This window comes from Monomorium pharaonis, chromosome 9 (genome assembly GCF_013373865.1).
Source record: "Monomorium pharaonis isolate MP-MQ-018 chromosome 9, ASM1337386v2, whole genome shotgun sequence".
Classification (NCBI taxonomy): Eukaryota; Metazoa; Arthropoda; class Insecta; order Hymenoptera; family Formicidae; genus Monomorium; species Monomorium pharaonis.
This window is the reverse complement of record NC_050475.1, coordinates 5,752,879-5,779,018: the sequence shown is the minus strand read 5'-3', so window position 1 is coordinate 5,779,018 and position 26,140 is coordinate 5,752,879. Positions and strand designations below refer to the sequence as shown.

At 33.6% G+C, this 26,140-nt stretch overlaps 1 protein-coding gene across 6 annotated transcripts in view; it reads left to right on the top strand.

The window, feature by feature from the left end:
* The window catches only part of LOC105836201 (leucine-rich repeat-containing protein 15), a 106,990-nt gene extending 84,670 nt beyond the window's left edge, over positions 1-22,320 (top strand). For 5 of the 6 annotated variants that reach the window (XM_012680071.3, XM_028193893.2, XM_012680067.3 and 2 more), the window contains 7 exons: positions 10,455-11,055; positions 13,315-13,537; positions 13,773-13,912; positions 14,147-14,299; positions 15,744-15,924; positions 16,033-16,172; positions 16,489-22,319. In XM_012680071.3, the coding sequence (XP_012535525.1) occupies positions 10,695-11,055; positions 13,315-13,537; positions 13,773-13,912; positions 14,147-14,299; positions 15,744-15,924; positions 16,033-16,172; positions 16,489-16,757 (1,467 nt within the window). In that variant the 5' untranslated portion in view covers positions 10,455-10,694 and the 3' untranslated portion in view covers positions 16,758-22,319. Of the gene's footprint in view, positions 1-8,001; positions 9,009-10,454; positions 11,056-13,314; positions 13,538-13,772; positions 13,913-14,146; positions 14,300-15,743; positions 15,925-16,032; positions 16,173-16,488 lie in introns of those variants that run through there. The other variant, XM_012680069.3, reaches the window with a different exon arrangement.
* Positions 22,321-26,140: the final 3,820 nt, after the last annotated feature.

Here is a 26,140-nt window from a genome sequence, read left to right as displayed (position 1 = left end):
GTGGAAGTCTATGACAATTCAGACGCAAAATGTTTTCGGTAGGGAATAGGAGCGGCTCGAAAGAAAAATGAGCTTGTGTACGAAAAAGAGCTCGGTTACTTACACGTACGAATTTGCATATCGCATATGTTTTGGAGATAATTCGATATTTTTATCATTCAAATCCAAAAGCTGAAAACTGCCTGTAGCTACGCGCCGGTTTACGTAAAAATTGCGTCACAAGCTGTTTTCATAATTAAATGGGTACCACATATATGGAGAAATATGCAATCTATTCGCTAGATATTCATATACTCGATAACGTTATTTTCATGCGCCGATGATTTAATGTCCATCCATTCGTACACTAGAAAATCGAAGCATAACATGGAGATTTATTAAAAAGTGGGCTTCGACACTAATCTACGTAGGTTGTTATTACATACGTGTGTACTCTCTGTTTGATAATAAAACTATCTGTTTTGTTCTTTAACGATTGTTGTTACCGATGTGTTCGATAAAGAATAGAGTTACATACGCGCCAGTCGCTGGAATGTTTTTCAAAAGCTAAAATATTTTGCGTAATTTTCTTTTGATAGTTCTCTCGCAAACCGTGGGACCAAATTAAATACGAACAAGTAGTAGTAGTAAGCCGATAAAATGACCAACAGAAAATACACAATTCGTAGCAGCGATAATTGGAAAGCAATGTAGGTTTGCCCATTAATTTCCCTCTGTCTGAACTCTAGTTAACTAGAAATGAGAAAACGTGACGTGGAGAACGTTGCATAAAATTTTACTGTTTCAATGTTAGATCGATATGTAACGTATTATATGTAATGCAAGCTGCGTAAAAATTATTTATGCATCATTATATTATACTTATGTTATAGATATTTAAATTTTAAAATAATGTAAAGAGTTTCACAATTATAAAATAATGTATAGAAGTAACAAAAAAAGGAATCATTCAATATCGATCAGATTTGGACGTAAAAAAATTAATTATTATTGCATACAATATAAACTAAGATTTATGCATCATGTATGCAAATATTAATCTATAGGTCTTCACAGATATAGATTTCATCATAAATAGTGAAAATTATGTTTTATTTTCTAATTTTTAATATTATATCTTTTATTAGTAGTCAGATATATTAACAATCTTGTTTAATTACTTATTTCTGTATTGTGTTATCCAGTTTATAATAATTTACATTACTTGCATTATCTTGACATGAAAAAGATTCGTGTAAATATAACGTAAACAATACATAAATCATTCATGTAGATAATCTTGAAGAACAACATAACCCTGATATGGATATTAATATTCTAAAGGTCAAACATATTTCACATTTACGTAACGTAATTAAAAAGAATTTAAAATGCAAAAAATTAGAGATATAAGTTTCTAGAATAGTATGCTGATAAATTGCAAAATCGAAGAGATAATTATAAGTTTGTGTGAAGTGGAAAAAGCTTGTGTCAGGATAAGGACATGAAGTGGATCGTTGTTAAAACGAAAATACAGAGTGCTCGAAGCGATAAATCTTCAGTAATCATACGCGGACGACAAATTGGATATTCAGAAAAATTGTCGAACAGTCGGAGAGTTTGCACGACCGGAGCGAAAAAGAAGAACTTTGTGATCACGTTTCTCCTCCCTTTCATTAGTATTTGAATGTGAAATCCTCTTACAAATGCGGCGTTTCGACTAATGGTACACCATTAGTTGAAACGGGAAGCACTTCATTGTGCCAGATCTATTTTTCCTCAAGCATAAGGGCGAAAAACCTGACGGACGTATATTTTGTGTCTGTCTTCTCATCTTAAGACTTATCCAGCTTATTATAGCGGATGCGTCGCCGAAGAAAGTGCGCCCGCGTCTCGCTCAAGACGATTTGTCGGGTTTTCAAGCTACGCTCCCTTTTCTTCGTGCTCCAGACACTCATCGACCATTTGTCAAGTCGTTGACAGAACGTCGTGACGTATTTTTACGTTAAAACGCACGTCGCGGCGTAACGTCAGGATGTATCAAATGTTCACGCCACGCGATTTGACATTAGAGGTTTTTATTTCAATGTTAAGGTGACAATGCAAAATCATTTTTACGTAATTTTTTTTTTAATTTATTGTTATTTTTTCTTATACGTGCACGTGGCGTTATTGAAGATCAATGTAGAATAAGGGAAATAACACGTAGAAAAATGATATGATTTCAAAAACATTATAAAATCAGCAACAGTTTTTGATAATTATATTGTATATACATTGGAAATTAATTCCGTTACTTTCCTTCTCCTTTTTTTTACCTTCTAAAGTTTTTGAAAATATACAATCCAGAAACACGCAATGAAACAATTGCATTAAAAGTTTGATTAAAACATACATTCCCGGAATTGGAAAATGTAATGCAGGCCTGTGACTTTTTCACCTGTTGTGTCCGAAACAAAATATTCAGTTAGAACTCGCCGCATCCCGTTACGCTGCCGTGGGGTTAATAAAGGTGAATACACTGTACAGTCACCTGCAGAATTAAAAGTAGACCGCGAATTCTACCCGGGCGTTGCGTTGCCGAGAGTTCAGCCTTGCATGGCGCATTCGGATGCCGTGATGCGAGAAGCGCATTCGACATTTCGCATTCTCAGCAGCAGATGCGCCAACGGCACTCGAGAACATTCTGGCAGTAAATAACATTGCAAGTTGCACGGTAATCGCGAAATGCACGCCTCAATGCATACGCGCTATTTTCGTTTTCTTTTTATCAACCTAATTTCGGAATAACGGCGTAAAAATATCCGCCGAGTATATCAATGGTTCAATCTTTTACCGCCGTGTATATTTTCGAGCACCGGTCTGATTTCACTGGGGCAAAATCGGCGGGCAGATGTGCACGGAATGGATGGCATTTATCGAAATGAAGTATAAAATAACATACACGTCGATATTATTCCAATACGATCAGGTCTATTAATAACGTTCACCTTTCCAGAACGTAAAATAACGTACGGGGGATAATTCGCCGTTTCTCAAATACATCCCTGTCTGTTTTAATCTCCAGATACGTCATCAACTGTTCTGCATATTGTACAAATTTCGTATGCGGAACGTTATGGAAGGGATGAGAAAGATTAATGTGCGTCGTAAGATTCAGCCAAGATGTACAGTCTTCGTGAATTGATATACTCGCGCGAATGTAATATCCGCAAGCGTTAATATAAAGGCAAAGTCGAGTTAATTGGGACTAGGAACGGCTGAAATGGCGAGCGAAGGGAAATGTGAATAACGTATTTCCCACGTGTGTGTTCAATAAAGGGAACCCGGACCATAATCTTCTACGTAATCTTCTTACGGTGGAACACGAGCGCGTTTTTGGAAAGTTCCAATCTGCCCACCCACATTTCAGGCAACGGTACTTGCAAAGCCAACGCGCTTTAATGGTTCGGCGAGGAAGTTTACGTTTTCCGTTAACGCAGCATTACTTATGAAACGTCTTTTTTGCCCGTGACATCGCACCAAATTACCGCACCGACAGTTTTCCATCTTTTTCCCGCGCAAAGGCAGTTCAATTATGAATGGAACACTGTTTGTAAAAGTCAGTAGTATAGCAGAAGCACTCGCGAAACGAACACGCCGAAGTTCAGCGATTTCCGGATGGGAGAAAATGTAGTTCTCCCTCGAAGGAGGGAAAACTAACGGCACGAGAGAACGGAAGAGCATAGTACACCTGTCTCTTTCATTTCGCGGCCGAGACGAGTAACGGACAATTCCGGAAATGATTTCACGAACTAAGAACATTGCGAGTTCGCGGGATATTTCTCTTGCGATGCTGCGACTTAAAGCCTACGCGACATGCATAAAAGATTTATGCAAATATCCAATCAAGGCTAGATATTCCGAATCTATTCGCCAAATGCGACATAACTCCTTGGAGATGAAATCATTTGGGATTATTACTTAGTTATTTGTGTCTAATGAGACACACACACACACACACACACACACACACACACACACACACACACACACACATCCACCCACCCACACAGTTTATAAAAATCAAATAAATTCAAAAAGTTAAATTATGAAGAAACAAAAAAGCATCTCATTTGCAAAGTTTATATAAATAATATATATATATATATATATACGAACGGAACAAACTGTAGATTTTAATATTTCAATTAACATTCGTAAGCAACCATATAAAAATTAAAAAACAGAATTGTTTAGCCCTTGCAAAATTTGATATTTACTGTCTGTTTACATTTATTCCGTTTTCTGTTTGATTCTTACTGAAGCAAAATTGTTAACGATGTGACGCTTCTGACAAATTGGCATTATGACCTAGATTTAAAAAAAAAAGGACTTGTTTTGCAGAAAGGTTTTTGTGTGTGTGTGTGTGTGTGTGTGTGTGTGTGTGTGTGTGTGTGTGTGTGTGTGTGTGTGTGTGTGTGTGTGTGTGGTGTGTATGCGCGCGTGCGTATTCTGTCCAATTATTGTGTCTATTATATCATTTCATTAAACTCCCATAAATAAACATAATGAGAACGTGAAAAAACATCCTTAATTTATATTTAAAGTTGGATTTTATATTAAATTGTAGTGAACGAAAAAATCATTAAATGAATGAGATAATAAACATAAAAATAAATTGTTAAATTAATTTTATCAGTTAATATAATTGATCTGGATTTCTTGTTGTTTCTTCACGTTGTAACATTTTAATCGTTTTAATAATAATTCGTAGTACTCAGCTCGAATATGAATGTTGTAACAAGGAAATAAGGGCAAAATTGAAATATGTTACTCTTTCGGTAGAGTTGAGTGCTGTTTCTCTATAATTACAATTTACAATTTATATGGGCAGAATAAATCCAAATATTACGGATCCGGAATTCGTAGTATTCACAAAGCATACGATTATTCGCTGGTTTTAGCCAACATTGTATCGCTACGGGCAAAAAAGAATAAAAATATTCCAGAAAGATCCAATCATATGTATATTAATCGTACGTGACATTCGCTACGGCATACGCTATTGAATTGCTTCTACGTAAATGCACACGTCGATCCTCATCGCATGCGTCGATGTACCCAACGACGCATGTTAATCGCACGCAATGTATGCTAATAAAGCCTAACAAGCTCATCATATATTTAACTGCTAAAGCATGCTAAGGATTTAGGCCGCATTCCGAGAATTTGATACGAATCGGATCGGTTGTAATTCAACTGGGAGAAGAGCGTCTGGTTTTGATTCTCACAGAGATAACGGAGATTGTGGCATGATAATATAATGAAATCGGAAATACGATCAAGTCACGTCGAAATACAAAAACTATTAATTAAATCAAAAAGAAGCATTCTACACTAAAAAAGTGTTTAATAACGTTTGTTGTTTGTTGTTCCTTTCCAAAATATATTTAGTAATAAATATTATAAAATTATTTTTGGTTATATTAATATTAATATTTAACTGGTATTATATTTCACTCAACATTTGGTAATTATTATTAATTCCTTTTTTAGTGCATTAATCATTATAAGTTTCTAAAAATAATAAGACTAAAATAGTAACTTGTTTCTATTCTATTCACATCTCAACCAACCCACAGACCTGATATTATAAAATATAATTAGATACAATTTTAGGTAATATAAAATTTCCTGTGAATTTTGCCAATTAAACTAAAAATACCTGTTCGAATCTGTTAAGAAGATAAGCGGACACAATTACGTGGAGCAGATTTATTAAATTTAATCGTAATATAATAAAATCGCTAAATATGTTTGAACTATAAGTTGTATGGGAACAAACGCTTTGTAATTTTTTATATATAGCATATTCCTTTATATAGTATTATATAGTATTATCGAAAGAAATGGTAACATTTGATATTACGATTATTAGATTAAATTTCACAATCTCCTTTTTTCTTTCTCTGGTTCAAGATGAAAATCCATCTCGTAAGCACGTTGGCTGGGAAAAAGAAAAAAAGTTGCGTCTGCTGTAACCGACATTATCGAAGTGTCGACGTCATTCAATTTAACAAAGTCTCTCTCTCTCTCTCGTTAGATTGTACAATTTATTCTACGCCAACCGCCGTACAAACAAAGCGAGGTGAACTATTGTCGGGCAAGCGAAGACGAATCGATTTGGGCGACGTCAACTGGCGACGTCGGTTAACCGAAGGACTCACACTTCGTCCCTCTCGTCCTAAAATGTTCAATATGCTAATTACTGTTCTCGGGCCTACATTATCCTCGAAGCTTTATTACAAATGCTTTGCTTTGAAAAGCACAGCGCTAAAAGCATATTACGCGCATCAAGTTCATTAACGTACTGTGCGAAATTTTAAGTAAATGTACAGTTCGCAAATGCGTAATTATTATTTGTCGTCCGTGAATTATGAAAATTTACGAGAAGAAATTTAGCATTACGTCTGCTTACCACACTTCCCTTTAGTACTTATTTTCTCTTTTCTCAACTTTGATTTCAACGTGGCTCCATTTCATCGTCTAAATTATAACTTTTATTTTATTATATTCCTGAATTAATTTTTGTGGCAAAAATTTTTTAATTTTATATTCAACATATTAAATAAGAATGTAAGATATATTGCACAAAAGCATTATTTCTGGAAAAAATCAGTATACATTCTAAAAGCTGAAAACTCTTAATATCTTCTTTGCGAACCCCAATTTATTATTAATTGGCAATCGTGCAATATTCCATAATATTCTATAAACTCCATCTTTCAGATGTAAAGACCTATATTCGGAATAATGATGCATATCAATGCTTCCCCCTCCAATCTCTCTTTATCCGTCTATCTATCTATCTATCTCCACGCAATCATAAACTCAATTATGTCAAACTTGACAGATTAATTATTGATCAAAGACGAATTGCCTTTAAATAATAAAGAAAGCTAATTATCTGATTCAAAAACGACATCTGTCATTTCTATTAATTTAAAAGATTGTACAAGATTAGTTTAACGGATAGAAAGATATGGGATGTTCTCGCGTTTTACTAGAATTTAATAATAAAAAGATACGTGTGTACGCGAGTAACTTGGAAATGGTAACATGGGGTTATTACAAATTCAGATTTATATTAATTTGAATATCAAAATAATAAAATGTTGCATAGTTTAAATTTAGCACATGTAATAAAGTATTTATATCTCTGAAATATATAATAAGGTACAGTTAATATAAATAGTAAAGTATTTCCACTTCCAAATCCATATGATACACACGGTAGATATCCATTCCATACGTATGCTTTCAGAAGAGCCAGGGTATGAACTCATTCATTTTGCTGATGACATTTGTGTTAAAACTTTATATTTTCCTGAGCACGAATTTATACTCGCATCCATCCATTCGCCTCGTTTATAGAATTAACAAAGCTGATATACCGAAATTACTTGTGCAAATTCGCATATACGAAATATGAAAAGGGAAATTTACATTCCAAAGTAAAAAGAAGGTAATTTATTTCGTTTGCATTATCCTTCTACTACTGTCTACAGTGTCCCAACTATATACGCTTCCCAGAGTTATTAAGCGAATCAGTAAACAATATCATATTTCAAACGTAATCATTCAAGTGATGCGGTTGTTAAAAATATTGAAAGTACTAATAAGTGTACATGGTTTACATATATATTATAGCGCATATCACGTTTTTTAATTTTCGATATTGCTATTCTAAGAAAATTTCTATCGGGAGATGCAAACAGGCTTGTGTTTTGTGAGTCTTCTCGTATGACCGGAGATGGAAAAAGAGCATTACCGAGACATTAGGCGTTTTTACACAAATCGAGGTGTTAAGTTTTTCGTTTTTCTCTACTATTCCTTCGCCATTACAAACTCTTTACGTGAAACCCTTGATTTGCAGTGGGCGATCGTAGGCGTGCAACGATAACGTTGGCCGGCGTATTCTCGCGGTCGCGATCCCATGATCCCTGTACCGGAAGGGGTCCATTAGTCGGGCAATGATAATGCTAACGGACACCCGGTCACCAGTAACGCAGCGGCGAGCTCGGCTCTGTAAATTGTAACGCTTTCGCATCTTGGCGCGGAGACGTGTCTTAGCGATAGCTTTGCGGTAGATATCGTCAATTCTACTGTGGCTTTACCGTGGATCATTATAAATCGCTTCTAAATCCACCTGAAACACATCGATCGTGCCTTGTACTTCCGGCAACGGATTCGAGGGAATTGTGTTATCGGACATCAATGTGCGCGTCGCATCGTGCGGATGTGTTTCTCCCGGGAAAACTAATGAGGGATTGATTCCGTCGCTGATGTAGCCTGTCAATAACTGCAAAACGACGATAACATCGTGACGCAATTACCGAGCGTTATTCTCACAACGCAATTGCGCCGGATAGAAAACGATACGAATATTACTAACGAATGGGGAAGCAGCGAGTGATTACTTCATGGGTGGTAGTGGAAACCTTGCGATTTTGTTGATCGGGTTTGCGGCTACGTAGGTGGTGCGCGTTGATCGTGGTGAAACGTGTTTATCGGGAAAGTAAATTATTTACGCGCACTAAGCGAGATAGCGAGCTGCAACTATAATAGTGCGACACATTCGTCGCGTGACAATATCGGCGTTATTTTGCGACCGTGCGAAACTCGCCACGGATATCATCATCTCGGGAGAGTGATTCCGACATTCGCGCGCGAAGTGAGATTGACCCATTTCAGATTTGCAATGCGCTGAAGCGCGTTCGTTTAACGAGCCGAGAAGTTTTCTCGCGGACCTCTGTGAACTTTATTGATCGCTGTATTTGCTACGTGACAAAAATGCGAATATTCGAGGAAACGTCGGGGTTGCGCGCCTGCGATCGATTAGCTGATATCGATTGAACTATTACTTACACAACGATATCAAAAGCGATGACTAGTGATCACGCGAGTACGCATCATTACTCTATTTTGCGTCTTCCATTGAGTATATTACGAGCTAGAAGAAGATACGGTATTCGCCGCATGGCTCGGTAAGTGTAAATTATTGAATAAAGAAATTGAATTCGTTATATAACATTAAAAGCTTATGGAAAAATAAACATATGTATTAATTAAAAACATGTCAAGTCCGGTGGAAGCGGAATCAATTTATCCTTAATAAAAATTGAATCATTAGTTCGTGAAAGAAAATAAAATTGCTTTTAAATTGGAAAAAAAGTTAATTAACAAAAATTTATTAAAAAATAAAATATTAATACATGCAAATAAAAAGTAACATTAATGTTTATGATTTACATCACAATTTTAATATTAATTAATCACTTAGAAAGGGAATTAAAATTCACCCATTTTCATTATAAAATTATTTTATTCTTTGTAAATTTTTTAAGAAAAAATAAATTTCAAATTTACTGAGAAAAAGAAAAAAATACGTTTTTTAAGATAATCATATAATTATGCAAAGTGTTTATATAAACTACATATATGTAAAAATAAAATGCAAGAATAATTTTTTTCCCGATGCCAGATTTTTATAGATTACGATGATGATAATGGTGTTTTTGTAAAGTTTTGTATAACTGCTTTAATGAATACTAAAATTTTATGTTACCGCAGTTATTAACGACGGTGCGTAAAAGTTTCATGGAGTTATTATAACTGCTAATAAGCAATATTTGCCTTGACATTTATTACGCACGAATATTTTCGTATAAGTTTGCAGTGCAACCAGCGCGATTAGAATGCCGCTCGTATACGCTATTACTGCTTCGTGCTAAAATATATGTGTTATTCTACGCTAACAATAAATCCAATAAATTTCCATCTTCTATTTCTATATAAGCTACATAGTTATTGGATAAATATTAAACTGAAAGGAACTGAACATTGTACTATTTTAGCAATGTATTGAGCCATGGTATTTTCTATTACGACGAATATTTTTAAAAAGTTGTAAAAGCCACGTTACATTCGAATAAACAAAGAAATGGTTGAATTGCCATATATTTTATATTATTACTGTCATAACAAACCAACGACATTTACGATATTAATAATGGATAAGAAAGATTCCATTGATGTTGTAGTTACACTGAGAAAAAAATATTGTTAACGACAAAATTTTCCAACTAAATTAAAATTTTTTCAATTCAAGAATTTATGCATAACTTAAATGCATAAATTTCAATTCAAATATTTATATAGTTAATTGAAATATATAAATACCTGAATAGACAAAATTTAATTTAGTTGGAAAATTTAGAACATTTAAATTAAGAACATTTTTTTCTCAGTGTAAGAATTGAAATTAATCTTGCTTATAAACTCCGTTATATAACCCATGTTTTCCATTATATTTTTAAAAGAGTAAGTTGTGAGTGATTACATAATATATTTATATCATATCGCAATTTCCTATCGACTACCGGGGTGTTTCTTATTTGCTTTCGATTTACCATGTTTCCGTTTATTTGCAGACTCGGTGTACTGATACACCGTGGCAGAGCAAACAATGGATATGAGAAGAGCAGAGGCTAAGTAGCAGGCTGCAGGTACAGAAACGGAGACGGCACGAGGGGAAGATTGGAAAGAGGCGTGCGGCCGACAGAAAGCGAGAGTGAACGCCAGAGGGATAGACACGGAGGGCAAAAGTAGGATACGGGAGGGTCGGCCATTGTGACAAAGTCGTGGGGGAGAAGTGTGGAGTCCCACGAAAAATGAGGGAGCAAGCTCTGTCGGATGTGTGGCGGCTGGTGTGGTTGCTCTGCCTCGTTTTAGCAACGAGCTTAGCGCAAACGTCGCAGGTCTGTCCGTCCCACAGTGAGATCTCGCCCTGTTATTGCAGCGTGAAAAAATCCGGCCTGGACATTGTGTGCGAGATTACGGACCTGACACACATCTTGAAGGCCATGGCCGTGCTTAAGGGAAGACAGAACCTCGTGATATTCTATCTTAGGCTCAGGCATAACACCCTGCCCAAGTTGCAGGGATACGTGTTCCTCGGGCTCGACATACGCCACCTCACCATCCACAATAGTAGCCTCGCGGTGCTCGAGGAATCTTCCCTTAGTTCTCTCGGTAAGTACACGAATGCTATTCGCTTATAATTGAATTAAACAAAAGTATCAATAAGACACGCGAAAGAGAGCTAGAAATTGTCACTTTTTCGAAGAAAAACAGAAACGTATAAAATCAATTTGCGTGTATATTCAATGAAATATATAGAATATAAAATTTAAAACAAATACGATGCTTTATAACATTAATTTTGTTTGCAAAATTCAAATCAATTTCCACAAGTAGGCAAATATTGTGTATTTAATCTTTGTTTAAAGTTTATCTCAGCAATCTAACAATATTTATGACATTTCAAAAAATATAATACGCTCATTATCGCGGCATTTTAAGAAATTGTAGTTAAAAAACATGACGAGTTTATCTTAATGGCAATTGTGAAAGGTTAAAGGTTAAAGTTCACCAAAAGATAACTGCTAATATCAATGTAAGCATTTCCATTATAACTATGATAAATATAATGTTAAAGCTTGGTTGCACCAACATTGTTTTGGTTTTAAGCAAGACTTAAGAGTATGTCTATCTTTATCTTTCTCTCTAAATAAATGAAGACAAACGCATATTTAAGTCTCACTTGAAGTTAAAATAATGTTCGTATAACCAAGCCTAAATGTTATACAAACTAAATTTCTGAATATTTGAACATTTTTTTACTTAAAAAAATATTAAAACAAAATATATTATTGCATTTCACAATAATTTTACAAATAATTAAATTATGAACTTTTAAGTAATGTAGTAATATAAATGCAAATATTTAAGTTTTAAATTTTTCTTTAAAAATAACGTCTAAAGAAAATTAAATTTAATATATAATTAGATAATTAAATGATAAAAAAATTAATTCACTTAAAATATATCAATATTCAATTTTCAAAGTACATTGTGATTAATAATTAAGAAGTAATAAAAAGAGAGCGTTCTAATATTCGGGTTATATAATAATTTTCTTATTCCACATAATATTTTTATGGCGTTGAACGATACTTGTTCTTTTCAAAAAACTTTGAACAATTTAAAATCAGTTTCTAATTAAAGTCCTCTATCATAAAATTCATGTTAAAATTGACTGCAAATTTGACCTGTTTTTAAATCTCTTACGAAATCCTATACTAACTTGATCACCACATCGTTTTTACGCGGCCACGGAGATTCAGAATAAATTATTGTAAAGGAGTGAAAAATACATTCTTTTTATACCCGTATTCGAGATACGTGGAGATAACATATCGCATATACCACGACCTTAATGAGAATGCGGCATTCCCCGTCTCTCGGCGCGACATCACCCGGTCGTGGTGATTAACTCGCAAAGTCGAAAGTATATTAAACATAGAAAATGGTATTTTCCAGATGCTTGCATCGTGTATTTTACAACAAATTAATTATATATGCATCAAATAGGAAGAATTCGAAACTTTGTAGTCGTACTATTAATCAATATCGCAAGTAATTTTACATTTTGTAAAATACCAAATCAGTTTTCGTCAAAACGCAAAACAATAATTTAATAAATTTATAAATAGTCCTCAATATGTCGTGAGAAAGAGAGAGAGAGAGAGAGAGAGAGAGAGAGAGAGAGAGAGCACTCTCAATAATCAAAAATTAAAAGTAACGAAAAAAGAAATAAGAGTCACAAGAAAACGATATAAAATTGAATTTCAATATTAAAAGATTAAAACTTATATCTCATTATATACGCTTCCTGTCAACTATATATATATATATATATATATATATATATAGTTTATTTTTATATTTTAATTTATAAATAATTTTGATTCTTATATATGTATACATATACTTATATATGCGTAATTTCGACATCTTTTAATATAATGTGCATAGTATACATCAAAGTTTTTTAAATATTAAAACAAGTTTTATACATAATTAACATTTATACATAGTCAAATTTTCTTTAAAGTTAATCATAACGGTGTTACATTTAAACTTTGCCGTTTTACCATCTCTCTCTGACCTATTTCTACTAACGTAGATTAATTTTAATCTTGATTTAATTTACTTGTTATCTCATTCTAGTTCCAAAAATTAGAAAGAGATAAAGAATAATTTAATCCAAGATTAAAGTTAATCTACGTTGGTAAAAATAGGTCCCTCTCTCTTTCTTCCTCTCCCCTCTCCCTCTCACATTTTTACAAATTTAAGAAATACTCGAAAATAGTATTGATCAAACTACAAGGTTTATATAAGCAATATTACAAATGCAAATACAGATTCAGTTAATACACTTCCTTACAGGAACGGGATTGACACAGCTGGATCTCTCCCAAAATTCGCTGAGTAGCGTTCCGAGCGTCGCGTTGCGAGACCTTCACCATCTCCTGATTTTGAATTTAAACCGTAATAAAATCGCAGCCATCCACGCTAGAGCTTTCGAAGGTCTCGACACACTCGAAATTCTCACCCTTTATGAGAACAAGATCTCCTCTATAGATCCAGATGCATTTAAAGGACTCGATAAGTAAGTCGCTTTTATTTGCTAATTTCATAAGTAAATTAAAAAAAACTAAGCCAGACAGAGATTTTTTATTAAAAATTGATATAGAAATTTTGAAGATGCATTTCCTTGGCTAATCTAGAATAATTAAATTCCCAACTTTGTTACTTTAAATAGAATTCTTCACTGTTATAAAAAGCTTCGAATGAAGAATGAATTCGAATATCTCCTAGCCTAATTTTAAATCTCGCGCTTTTAGCCGGAGACTCAAAAGACTTAACTTAGGCGGAAACGAGCTCACGAAGATTCCAACTCAAGCTTTATCCACGTTAGAATTGTTGAAGAAATTAGAAATGCAAGAGAATCGCATATCTACAATAACGGAAGGAGACTTTGAAGGTAAAATAGATAATATATTTCATTTTAAAAGAAATGTTTTTTTAACATTTCAATTTTTGTTGATCGCATTTTGCAGAACAATTGTAATTTTAATTAAATTACCTTCTTTTTTAATCCATCATATGTATCGAATCTGCAGATATAAATACAGAGCTTTTATAAAATGAATGTGTAACGAGCATTTCATACAATTAAATAAAATGGGCTCATCGATAAAACGTTTTACTCTTTCAGGATTGAAAGCGCTCGATTCATTAGGATTGGCGCACAATCACCTTCGTGAGGTCCCGGCGCGTGTATTCTCCCACTTGACACAATTAAACTCTTTGGAACTCGACGGAAATCAGATTACTCACGTGGATGCCAATGCGTTCATAGGTCTTGAGGGTAAGTGCAATTGCAATATAGCTGTGTTTAATTTGTTAAACATGGACACTCGAACATAGCACTTACGATAAAGTTATAGTGCGCCTGATATCAATATGATTCTCCATCCCCTCCTTTTTTAACAATAAATTTAAAAGTCTAACAATTAAATATGTACAACAACTCTGTTATAGAAAATTTTACTAATAATATGCAAAGAAATAATCAACACTTGAGCATCGTTTTATTTTTCTATATTAATTGAACAATAATTTAAATTTTGTATTGGTAAATCATCTTAATGCGCGCTGGTTTAATGTAGCCGCGGAATTTATGTGCGGGCTCGCGTTCAGTTTACCATAAAATTCCTGCAGTCTCTGCAGATCACGTTCTACATTATTTATCGTTGCGAACAACTGCTTAGCATTTAAATCTACCGCATACTGTGGCTGCTTGCCTGAGATGCAATCGGTTCCCTTTGGGAACATGGATATAAACGAGCGAACGACACTTTACAAACTACCTTTCATCTCGTTGCATCCTATGAACGCGAGCTCCACTACCAAGATAATCGACAAAGCATTGTGTGAATGTAGAATATCGACAATTCAGTCGAGTATCACAGCTAGCTTCGCAATCAATAAGACCAATAATTCAAACACACATAAACGCTGTTATAAATAAATGTTAATAAAATATTAATAAAATAGTTCAATAGGTTAAAATAGGTTAAAAAACTACTTCCGCAGCCCTATAAATTATATTTAGGATAATTTTATATGAAGCAAAAACATGAATTGCGAAGTATTATTATTGTACGAGAAATATTTTGTTTTTATTTATTATAATAACATATTGAATGAAGCGTTGTTTCTTAGCAAGATGTGTTCTTGCTTTGTGCAAAATTATTCTTGAATATTCTTTCATTCATTCTTATCAATATTTAATTATTATTTATTACTAAAAGCCCAACAAAAATTTAGAATTTTTTAATCATTTGTTATTTTCATCAATGTTGATGGATCTAATTAAAGCTTTCAAACAAAGTATTTGATTTATGCTTACGTAAATTCTTCGATAAAGTGTTTATTCATCACTACAAGTAATAACTTGATTTAATTATAACTAGCTACAATTCATCTAAAGAAGTTTGTTTGAGCGTGTCGTAACTCTTGAAGGCCATTATTGATCTTCACGTAACAAAGTTGCCTACTATAAACCAGATTTTACTTTTCCTAATATATTTTATACATTTGTGTACGACCATTTTAATTACGCTACTCACATCATCATACGAAAAAATCAATATGCGTCTTCACAAAAAAGTTAATAAGAAATTTAATAAGAGAATTTTGGAACTATTAGCCTCATTTTCATATCTTAAATACATATATGTTCATTTTTTATTTTTGTTCTCTCTCTCTCCCTCTCTCTTTTCCGTAAATCTTTTAATCTTTTATTCTAGAAAACTTGCAATATTTACGACTGGGAGATAATAATTTGCATTCGGTACCGAGCGACGCTCTGCGACGTTTGCATCGCTTACGCCACCTTGATTTGCGGTCAAATAACATCACTGTACTTCCGGAGGACGCTTTCACGGGCTACGGAGATTCCATCACTTTCCTTAATCTGCAGAAAAATATGTAATAATCTTTTTTTCACGCATATACTATTTAAGAATTTGGGTCAAACACCGTTTCAATTTTTTAAATATATGCAAAATATTCTATATTATTACGTAATCTTTTTAGGATTAAAATACTTCCACCTCTGGTATTCGAAAATCTCAATTCGCTAGAAACTTTAAATTTGCAAAACAACAGACTCACACATATCCCAGAAGAAGTTACGGAGAACATCGTTGACACTCTACGTCACATCGATATAACAGGTAAAAAATATATTACTTTTCTTTTATTTAAAATATTTATACTAATAACTTTTCTCCGAGTCAAATATACGATAACTCCAAAATTTCATTATCTTTTGCCATTAAAGTCCCTAATGTTAAAAATAAATACAACACGTTTTAAAAATCATCTGCCTCTCTTCTACTTACATAAATCTTATTAAAACATTTAAATCACCGAATTAAATAATATCGCGCTCGTTAAAGTTATACTTTTTTAGTTTTTCATTTAAACAGAAATTCATTTTGTGCGAATTTATTAATTTCATCTTTCTTCCGCTGTTTTCCTGTCGTTCAGACAACCCTTTGATTTGTGACTGCGAGCTACGATGGTACTCCGTGTGGCTCGGAAATTTGCGTGACAAGGACGACGAGATGATGTCAAAGAAGCGGACAGTCTGCATGATGCCTACGGAACATCGTGAATATTCCGTGCAGAATATCCCGCTCGAAAGGATGGGCTGCGCGGGCAAAAACGTCGGGAAATTCTCATCGTCAGCTATCGGCTGTAGAATGTACGTCGACGCGACGCTACCGTTGATTGTTCTTACTGCTGCTGTAGTGTAATGCGTTTTGCAAGGGTGCACGGCATCGCGCGGTGACGGACAGTCGACTTTTCGTTTCGACGTCGCTGGAACGGTCAATAATCATATCTGCCGTTTTCATTAAGCGCTGTTATTACAACTCGCGATTGCTGTAGCTCACTACGAATCTTTTATTCCGTTGTTCAGTTCTATAAAGGAGGTAAGGATCCCCCAGGCTTTTCGAGGTAATCGTGACGCGATAGCGGAGACGCGTCACGATTCCACGATAGCCTTTTTGTAGAAAACAAAACGCTACTTTATCATGTACCATCGCGACAATTCAACACATTCATGGCCTGTTATGGGAATGGTGCGAGGGAGTCGCGGCACGAAAAGTCGGCGCATCTCACGATGTCCGTTTGTCACGATCAGCCGACTCATAACAAGGCTGACGAAGGAAGTCTCGAGCATTATTATTCGAACAGATTGCTACGATTCGGCGCGACGGGTAGGAGTGATTGATTTTCCTTTGCTCTTTGAGAAGCCGTTTTTTTTTTATTTCCCTGGAGGAGGTATGTCTATTTTGCATGCGAACTGGAAAGAATATATTATGCGTACAAGCGAAGGTTGCTTTTCCGTGCAGAGATACATATACGCGTCCATGCAATGCGATCGCGCGTGGACAATCACGTGGCGTTTGGCAACCGCGACAATCGATCTTTTGAGAACTGAATACTTTAAATTCTTCCGGATATTCGCCGGGCGCTTCCGCGATGTTCTTTTTTAAACCGGAACGGCTCCTGTCGAGCTCTTCAATTCGATTAATCTTCAATATGACAATCTGTTCGTTGTCCGCAAGAAAGCTTGCGGAAATATTTACATTTTAATCAAACCGATACACGTTTGGGATTTCTTTTAATGACGTTTATAAATTACTTGATGCCGTAACACTTTTGCTTGATGACGCTTAATGTTCACCGTACGTCGTAAGTTTAATTTCGTTCGCCGCCGTGAAATACAATTCACAAAAGTACAATGATCGTGTTAAAAAAGTTAATCCTTGCGGTAAGTCAGATCGCACTAGGTATCACGAGCAATCCCTTCAATTCCTGCACGTCGAAATGATAATCACAGACGTCGCAGGAACGCTAGATTATTAATGTAACGACGAGCAGTCTGTAGGAGATATATTTGCTACGCGATGGCGGATTAATTTCTGATAATGTCACTGTTATTTATAAACCCCTCAGATACTTTACGGTCGAATTGCAAGATGGCCATGGTAACTGTAGTAAGCAATGAACTCGCGACCTGCTGCTTATGATAATTCATCGAAAACAACTACCTAATGAAAAACAAATGAGGTATACGTATCTTTAATTCTTGTTATAATACAGGTAGCAGCGAGGTATCACTCGTTTATGTAGTTCGATGGTATAGGATCTGAGCGATTGCTAGGAACAAACGTCGATCGAACGATCGGCCACTGGACCGTAGAATTCTCGCTCGCAAAAGGAGCGCGCGAGTTTTCTTCACCGGAACGTTACATATCAGCATCGTTGCCAATTATTTCGTGGTTATCCGTTAAGCTCGCGACGCGAAGCGTAGTATACTCACTAGCGAATCCGAGTGGCCGGAAGTCAGGTTCCGGATTCACTCGTTATATACATATCAATATGCGTTCCTGTTGAATACTCGCGAATATACAGTCGACATCCTCCCGTACGTTGCTTTCCATATGCCACGATCTTCCGAAACGTCGAACAAAAATTATTTTTGCTTGTTTGCTCTTGCTTATTATCGAAGATCTTTTCCAGAACTTAGAAATTAGCAATTATTCAAATTTATTCATTCTGTATTTATCAGGGACAAAGTGTCAGAAAGTAGGTCATTCGTCTGTTTTGCTTAAATCCGTTATACATCATTGATAGTAAATCATTATATCATTATATCAATAATTTCTGATACACTGATTAGAAAACGAAAAAGAAAATAGATAGGTTAAATTCGGGGATAAAACAAAAATAATACTCGTGACATTTATCTTTTTATCGACTTTTCTGCTGGAATGTGTCCCCCCGCGCGCGCGGTAGAATCGCTAACATCTTGAGATCGCCCCAATACTTAACTCGACTCGCAAAGACCCGACCGCGCGAAATGAGATAACGACTGTGCTGATGACACGTAATACTCCCAACGATACTCTCAACAGGAAACCGACACTTGTCAAAGCCGGTAGAGCACAAACGTGGTTATTCAAACGCCTCGTTGCGTTCGCTTTACGACTTGCTTACTTCGCCGCCGCGACAGCTCACGTGTGCACTAAAATTGCATCATCTTGCCGAAGGTAAAACGCATGCGTTACACGTGTTCGCGATGATCATCACGGGACGCAGAGACACAAACAATCGTAAAGGCATAACATCCGTCTGTTGTGCTTAAAATATTTCTCGTCTGTTAACAATAATATCCGTTTACAATATGGAAGATCGTGGCACATGACAACGCATATCGTGTGCTTCGTTTTGAAAGACGTTCGGCAAATTCAGCAATGCATACTCAACGACGAACGCGTTTCTCAGCGAAGACCCATCGTACGGCAGATCGATCGTGCAGGAGACGTAGTTCACAGGACGTAGTGCTAACGCAGAAAGTATCATGTGTTTTGCTATTCGATACGTATAAAAAATAAGGTAGAATTAAGCCTAAGGTGTTATTGTAAGGCGCATATATCGTATAGCGGAATATTAGATCGCCGGTATGCGTTATATGGCGCGTCAAGCCGAGCTTTTCGAAAGTGAATTTCAGAGCTAGACATTTCAGAGAGCATTTTGGATATTTCATATTTTGACTTGGTGTGTGAAATAATAATACGTAATTCTTGCAAAAGTTTCGTGTCATCAATTTTTTTCATGTATAAAATATTGGAATCTTTTCTCTAATTTAGCAGTTTAATAACAATGTTATACTTCAACAAACCAATAAAGAAAATTTGCATAAATGGAATAATTCTTGAAGCTATTTTCTAAAAAATGTCTTTTAATTTTTTTTTACTTAAAATAGATTGTCATTTCAACATTTCATGATCGATGCAATAAGACCGTCTGTGGTCTGGAAAAAATCGTTTGATTAATACAGTGCGTGATCTATTTCGCGAGTGAAGATCTTCTCTTTTGAATGCGCAGGTAGAGACGCGTACGATGTCACATACACACGTACACATATCATTTATACGCCCAAATCTACTTGTAAGATAAACTGATTAACTAAGTCGATTTAAGGCTTGACGAAGCTATAACGACTAAAGATCGTATACATATCGTGAACGTACGAGATTTAAGAGAATTTATTTGTTAACATATATACATATATATATATATATACATATATATGTACGTTATATATATAATATATATATTATTATGCATTATTTTACGATTATAAAAAATATATTATATATACCTATATCTCTTATATATACATATATGCACTAGATGTTTTTTCTAAAAAGTTATATTAATAATAATATAAAAAAACTGTCAAGCACACATTGGCGTTGTAAATTTAGTTGTCTTTTAAATTCCAAAAATCCATCTTTATCGTGTTTTGCTTTATTGTATTCTCAGTTATAAAATACTTTAATATAAGATTTGGATATGTTAAATAATAATAAAAATTAACGATACGCCAAATGCGATCCTCTGCAGGCCCTACTTTAGCTTAGGATTCGTACGAGGCATATCTACTATTACCCTTAATTAATTTTCGTCTTTATATAATTACAAGCGAAAAATTCATGAGTACAGATTTACACGAGTTCTAATCTATACACAGTTATGATTATTAACAAGAGAAAAACGGCAGTGTGTGAACGGCAATAAGTTATAAAAAAAGTTGATAGATATGAAAGTAAAACTAGCGAAGTAGCATAATTATCTGAGTCAGAAGTTCAAAGTATATACTATTTATTGTAGAAAACACATTTGAGAAATGCAATATAAAAGAGCTTCTTTATATTATATTTTAAACATTTTACATTTCAATCATTTTTCCGACAATACCCTAAGTTATTCGACGTTTTTTATCTTTACTTATCTTTCTTATTTCTAAATTTTGTTCTTTTGCTATTATATTGAAATAGAAAAATAAAAAATGTTAAGAACAAAAGTTTCTTAAATCCGAATTAATTATCTACTTATACACTCAAAAATTTGCTTCATTGAAGAACTTCCGGCTCGAATGTTAAAACATATCTTTAGACAAATTTTAGAGACAAAAGCGAAAACGGGAGTTTGCGCGACTTTAATCTTTCCTGCTGGTGACTGCGGCATACTGTTAAGATGCTCTAAAAAAGCACTGTACAATGCATATAGAATTGTCTACGCACCCTCTATACCCTTCTACTTGAATAATAACTGAATAAAATCGAGAGGCGAAATCTTCTACAAAGTTTCTACCGTTTCATGAGCATTGCCCAACGAATGAGAATACTTATCAGTGGCTGCAGCAGCCGAAAGGATTACAGATCGCCGGACGTCAAGCCCGTAGAACCATATCAAGACATATCGCTGGAAGCCGGCGTTAGACTCGTCGGGCGCGCCGTTTATTATTACTAATTATTATAAGCGGATATTTTTGTACAGCGTCTTACAATGTGGTCGGATCGTTGCCGGCACGCCCGACGGGCACACGACCGGCCCGCCATACTTATTTCATTTATATAGCGCGCGATACCCTGAAGACGCGTAAACGCGTATGTGCGCAAACACGACGATACCTTTACATACGCATGTGTGTGCGTTAGCGGGACGTGTAAACGAAATTATCGCCGGTCCCATCCAGGACTCACCTTGCACGTAAGGACGATAAATGGAGCTTAACTTTCGATCGAAGAATGTATCTTTGTAATCTCGGTGCTCGCTCACACGTCGCTTCTTCGCACGATTTCAGAAATCTCGTATCTGTGTTAACACGTACCAGTTATACACAAATGTACACAGCATAAACACGTGTTTACAGATGCTATCTACATTGACAAAACACTACGAGTTAATCTTATGCTCTCGTGAGCGTTTCCTTTCTTCATTGTCTCTTCTATATAGATAAAGAACGCGTATTTCTTACATATATAAAAACAAAGTCCGTATGAAATTAGATATATAAAAAAGAATTAATTATTGATGTACACACGTCTACGTCTTTCAGCATAAATGCTCTTAAGCAGAGATAAATGTGTATACTTGTACACGCATACCTAAATGAATACACATACACGAGACAAAATCACGCCTAATGTTATATCTATGATATATATGTATATACATATACATATATACATACATATATATATATATATGTATATATATATAATGGTTACTATATAACACACATACACGAACTTCGTCTGTATATGTCTATACATAATGTTAAATATATATGGTCGCTATATAATAACTATTACGTGATATGTATGTATTATGAAACATTTTTCCCTTATCGACTCGCGACTCGCTACTCAAGTTCTATATGTCATTGTTTATTATGTCGTTAATGATTAACGTGTATATGTAAAACTTTCAAAGAATAAAAATGATATAAGCAGAAACACCATTTGCTGTTACTTTTATTCAATTTTACCTTTTACCTTTATTCATTAAACTGGAAATACTTTTTTTTTATGGATTTCAATATGAAATATGAAAACATAGATATTTTTATACGCTATATGTTATGTGATTTAATTGAAACACAGGATAATTTATCGAAGTTCATCTTTAGCAACATTGTATCGGTAATCAATACGAGATACGTATCGACAAGTGCATGGTAACATTAATCAATGTCGAACACAAACAGAAGAGATTTAATGTCAGAATATCCTACAATGAATCAGTCAAACTGCATCAAGTAGTAATAATGTTTAATATATACAAACAACAATATAAATAGTATGTTCTGTCAAAAATTTGCTCTGGAGAAAAGATACTCCTAATTAATATTACTTTAAATAAGTTAATTAAATTTACGTAAATTTAAAAAAAGAAAATTTTAATTAAAATCATAGCAAACGCGTATATCTACAATACATTATAAATATTAAAAATATATATTATATATAAATATATATCAAATATTTAATGTAAATTTATAAAATTAAATTTATATTATGCTTTTCAAATATACGCTTTATTTTATTAGAAAAAATTATAATTTAATAAATGTATTAAACTTTTAATAAAATTTTTTAGCATATTAATTTTATTTTTATTTGCATAAAATTTACAACTTTTTCCAGCATGCATATTATATTTTGATCAATTTCCTAGTATCGATTTATCAATCTAAAAATATGTAAACAATTTGCATAAATCGATCCATCTATTTATTGTCCACCAATAATTACATATTGTTTCAAAGTAGACAATTGATTATTGTTTCCTCATATGTCAAAAGCTTCTATTGATTAAAATATATTATAGTCGGTTGCTTCATCCATTGTTAATATATTTCGAATTATAAGAACAAATTATTCAAAATATTACACTGCTGTTGTATTGGAAAAAAACTAAACACTGAATTCATCGTATGGCTATACTTCAAAATATGTAAAATTATTTAGTGTTTTTATTTTACAAAAATTTGATCCAAGAAAAATGGCAAACATCTTCATAAAAAATACTTTCAAAGTATCATTATGTAATTGTCATTTTATAATATTATAACAAATTATAATATAAATGTAATGACAAAAATTAATGACAAAAGTAAATAAACGAAGATTAATATTGCATGAGTATAAATTTGTTTTAGAAATACAAAATTATGTACAAAATAATTATAAAAAAAAATTATCTCTCATGATAACATTTCGCATAAAAATTATGAAATTAATCGTTTTTAATCATTTTACAGTATTTCTTGGTTCATCAGGTGTAGTTGTTTTTTAACCAGTCGATTTTATTTACGAATAAACCAACTAAAAATAGCTGAAAATATAAGCAGACTAAGTCACATAATTTAGGTTTCTGATGGCATAAACGAGTTCAGAATTAAATAAAAAAATAATATTTGATCCAAATTTCTTCGGAACTGGATTTGATATTTTCAACTTCAAATATTTTCGTCGACTACGATTAATTTCACAATATCGTTACGGTTGTGGAATTTCTCTACGAAGGAAATCGAAAATAGCGTCCTAGTCAGTCTGCCGAATTTAAACAGCGTGTCCTTAATTTGATTCGCCAATAACACGCGATCAAGCGTATCTAATCTAGAAAGACGCAATGCGTCAGCAAAATCATTTCTTTCTGCTGCAGGATCTGCAGCGAGAAATTATAAGGAACAAGTTATATAATATTGAACAACATCAGCTCTTCGTCGCTAACTGTTTAACTACAATCTATATCATTATTTAAATTCTGGTTGACGAGCAACAATAAGAGCACGATTATCGCCGGGTAATTTTTTTAAATATTAGCATGTTTCATAAGAGCTGCTCTCATGTCACGATGCGACGACATCCGGCGATATTAGAAAAAAAATCATCGAGTCGTAATCGCGAAGCACAGAAATCTAGCTATGATGCTACGGAAGGATTTCAAGTGACATCCTTAAGGCCCTATACAAAGCAGAACGTGATATTTATAATTTTGTAAAGTTTGAACAAGGAATGTATGATGATATCTTTGCTATACATGCGCAAGAGCTAATTCGCAAGAACTCGAAGAGTTTATCGAGTGTACAGAGAGATAATACGAGTTATATTTATGACGTCAAACTGATATTATCTCAACTAAATTAGTAAAAGTTAAAAAGAGCTTTTGACATGAACCGGGAAGTCGAACCACTGTCCTTATCGCCGTTTCCGTACTTCGTATCATGCACGATTATCGACGGTAACAGACTTGAACGAGTCTAACGATTTAGTAGAATTTAAGTCACAAATTTAATTTTATAACGTTTCGTTACATGTACGGTGTAACGAAACGTTATAAAATTAAATTTGTGACTTAAAAGTGTTACAAATCTTTCCTAAATTTTATCCTGCAACAATGATTTTAAAAAATAATTATAAAAAAATTACTGTAAAAAAATATAATTTTTTATCATACGTATTGCCAAGTTCGAATTTTTTGTAATATATATTCGTATTTCAAACACTACCTATATTTTACATGATGTTAGCTAATGAAAATGTTTGGAATACTCGGTTTGCTTTGGACTAAGCTAAATTTGGCTAACAGCCCAAAGTCAATGTCGGGTTTTGAGAACGCATATGGTAGGAAATAATGTATTGTGTACGTTAAAAAAAAATTGAGAAAAAATATATATTAAAAATATGAATTAATAATAAATATATCTAATAGATTTTATTAATAATAAAATGTTCTAAATTTTATAAATATAAATATTCTAAAAAATCTGAATATAAGATAATTATTATTTTAAATGTTAATTTTGTTTTAAAAATACATAACTTAAGTTAAAAGAAATTTAGTGATGAAAGTCGTATGAAAGTAAAATACGTTAATATATGTATTCCTCAGAATTATTTTAAACACGTGTATCATATGTGTGTAAAATTCTTTTTAAAAGCTATATTGATCCCACTCCATTTTTTCTAAATTTCTTATTATAATTTTAGTATTCGTCAAATAATTTTATCAATAATCTATCTTTTTATAGAATTAATTTAATTTTTGACAGAATCTTTCATATCATAAGATAAAGATATATAATCACATAAATTAAGTGAAATAAAAATAGAAAACAAATTTAATTATTTTGAAAATAACACGCATATACATGTATGCATATATGTTAGAAACTTATAAAATCAAGATGACCCATGCGTGCGCTTTTAACTACCCTAAACTTAGTGATTTGCAATGAGCCGTTTATTATGGTAACGAAGCGATTCCCCAGAATTATTTTTAGCCGTTAGATCAGTAGTTCGATTTAACGTCGAAGCTTTATCTGATTGGCTACTAGAGATTAACATACATATATTGAGGTTAAAGGTAGTTGCCAGATGATTTTTTTCACGTACGAGTTGTCAGTAATCCACTGCAATCTACTACAATCCTCAAAAGGATGCAATGCCAAACCGCTGTATATACGATACGGTGCAACGTATAACTGTTTTCACGATCGCGAACAGTTTGCTAGGTGCGAGGAAATCATTTTACTATAACCATCATCTACGTCATTCAAAGATAACATCAGATATGCTACAAATTCTTCCTTAGATTTTACCTCTGAATACAAGTCAAATATTAATTACATCTATTGGAAAAAATTTTTCATGTTTTCGTGATTTCAATCAATTTGACAACAGTCAAAATTTTTCATGAAAAAAATTCATGTTTTTGTAATTAAATAATAAATGCATTTAACATAAATTACACACACACACACACACGCACA